The sequence below is a fragment of the Pundamilia nyererei genome, unplaced genomic scaffold (assembly GCF_000239375.1).
Source record: "Pundamilia nyererei isolate P.nyererei 1_Seehausen unplaced genomic scaffold, PunNye1.0 scaffold00436, whole genome shotgun sequence".
Classification (NCBI taxonomy): Eukaryota; Metazoa; Chordata; class Actinopteri; order Cichliformes; family Cichlidae; genus Pundamilia; species Pundamilia nyererei.
The window spans coordinates 83,197-85,682 of record NW_005187837.1 but is presented as its reverse complement, the minus strand read 5'-3'; the positions used below and the strand labels follow the sequence as shown (position 1 = coordinate 85,682).

Below are 2,486 nucleotides of genomic sequence, written 5' to 3'. Positions count from 1 at the left end.
TGAGTAAGATAACCCCCTCCACCAGCGACCCCCAGGCACAAGCAAGTCTTTACATGACACTAATGCTTCTGTCTCTGTCTAGTCGCTGGGCACACCAGGAATCAAATCAAACACAGATCCAGAATCAACAACTTGATGGAAAAGATCAGGTAAGATAAAAAGTGTTTAGGCATCCGGCAGCGTGTTGGAGTGCAAGAGTACCTCTCCTCCTCTCTCGCTCTTGAAGGAGGCGTAGAGAAGTAAGAAGGTGCAGGCGGTGGAGGTGATTGTGGACTCCAAGCACCAAGAGGTCATACTCTGTGAGGTGAAGCAGATCCTGGAAAATATAAGCAAACAAAAACGTGCATGTAAAATCAACCTGCTCTAGAAATAGTGTTGGATACTGTATCTTAAAAATAAATACTAAACCGCTGAAATGTTTCAAACTACCACAGGCTACGAAGTTCTGTGGAGCAGTCGACAGCTTTCAGCAACTTTCTGCTCAGCGTTTCAGTTTGTTGTTGGGGCAAATTAACCCTAGAAACTACATCCTTTAATTCAAGGTGTACAAAACAAACAAAGCTGCATTTAACCATTGTGAAGTTAAATAGTCTGCATGTTTTACTGTGAGATGATGTCTGGATCATAGATGTGAATTCATTTTTTCAAATAAAAATAACAGTTTAAAAATATACTATGTTGTCCCTGTATCGTATCAGTTACATATTGGGTTCAAATAAGCTGTGTCCCAGCCTACAGTAAAGCATTGACTTATGGTTTTACTGATATTTACACTTTTTAAACACAGGTTTTGCATAAACTGAGTCTAGAGGACTCGTTGGACCCTCACACAACTAAAATTTCATCTCAGTTTGAACAGAGTTTCATTTTCAGATAGAAGACAAACATGGTTTTTGCCGGGTTGGGCTACAACATACCTGCAGCATACCATTAATGCAAAAATATAATTCCCAGTTAATGCATCCAAACCAATCTAACAGACCTGCCGTCAATTCTGAAATGAATCTCCTACATTGTCATTTTTTTTTGTCAACATTGTGAAAAAGGCAACTGTGGCAGGAATGAGGCATGGCGTGACCACAATTCTGCATTCTCCAACATATTTTTTTTACGGTTGCGTTCTAGCACACTTCCACGGCTGCAGCTCCCTAGCTGCCAGCCACACATACCCACAAAGACAACATGACAGGACCCTACACCAAGCTGGCGAGGCGTGACTGTGATGCCGTGCAGGTGCGTCCGCCTTCCCTGCCGCAACAATTCTACTTGTGGTTTTACTGAGGTCATAGTGGGTGGTGCTGGGGTACTGAGCAGCAGTATTTTTACAGTCTGTAATATTTTGATCCTTTTGTCTGTTAGAGAAAAGTCAAAAAGCAAAACCATTTCTGCCACTTAACTGGATTTAACTATTCCAATACTTATTTAAAGGCTCTTATTGTCATTCCAGCAAATATTCGCATGAGGTGAAATTGTATTTTGCACTCAGGTGCTTGTTAAGCCCAACAACAAGAATAAAACACATCAAGAGCAATAAATACAAAAATACTGGCAGGCACCAGTGCTGCCCCTCAGCCTACTAATAGATGCACGTATGATATATATTTGAAGATCCTAGATGACTTCCATCTTGAGTTATGGCATTCACAAGATTTTCAGAAAGCAGTGCATAATAAAAAGGCTGAGACCACAAGTGACCTCTTATCTTCCAAAGTGTCATCTCCACCTCTCATCCTGCTGCTGTCATTACACTGTCTTAACACACACCCTGCCACACTTCCACACTCGCTGTGTTATTAACTTACATGACCTTTGAAGTAGAGACCTACCAAATCTTTGAACCATAACCCAACCTTCTATAGCACGCTTGTAACCAAACGGAAAAAAAAAAAAACCCACCCAAAAAACCCCCACAACACACACAGACATGTACATGTGACACAGTGTGTCATCACACGCTGCTCTGAGCTCAGACCAAGGGCTTTTTGTTCTGATTGCTCAACAATATGACTATTCTCATGGCTCATGACAAACACTGCTCTATTTAGACTCTGAGCATGCAGTGGGCACCCATGAATGTAAACACACACAGACAAATTAAAATCACAGTGAAAGGGCGCACAAGCACACTGCAAGTAAGAAACTGCTCACCTGCATCCACAAGTAGCCAAATACATGCACACAAACAAACTCTGCCTCATCCGTGCACAAAAGTGCACACAAAGGAGGAAACGGTTTAAAAAATAACCCTGAATAGGAAAAACACACACACACACACACACACACACACACACACACACACAGTCACACACACACACACACACACACACACACACACACCACTGGTTCACCCTTCCAGCCCTTTTATGCTTGAATGATTCAGAGTAGAAACGCTCAAAAAACAAAACAAACAATAACACAATAACAACAAAAAAGCACGACTCTGAAAATGGTCAGGTACAAGGACTGGATTTAAAAAGAGTCAAGTG

The 2,486-nt window shown here is 41.6% G+C and overlaps 1 protein-coding gene across 2 annotated transcripts in view; it reads right to left on the bottom strand.

Moving 5' to 3' along the window:
- The window catches only part of bcar3 (BCAR3 adaptor protein, NSP family member), an 80,464-nt gene that overhangs the window by 61,186 nt on the left and 16,792 nt on the right, over positions 1-2,486 (bottom strand). For both annotated transcript variants that reach the window (XM_005753529.1, XM_005753531.1), the window contains one exon: positions 202-316. In XM_005753529.1, coding sequence (XP_005753586.1) covers positions 202-316 — 115 coding nt within the window. The remainder of the gene's footprint in view (positions 1-201; positions 317-2,486) is intronic.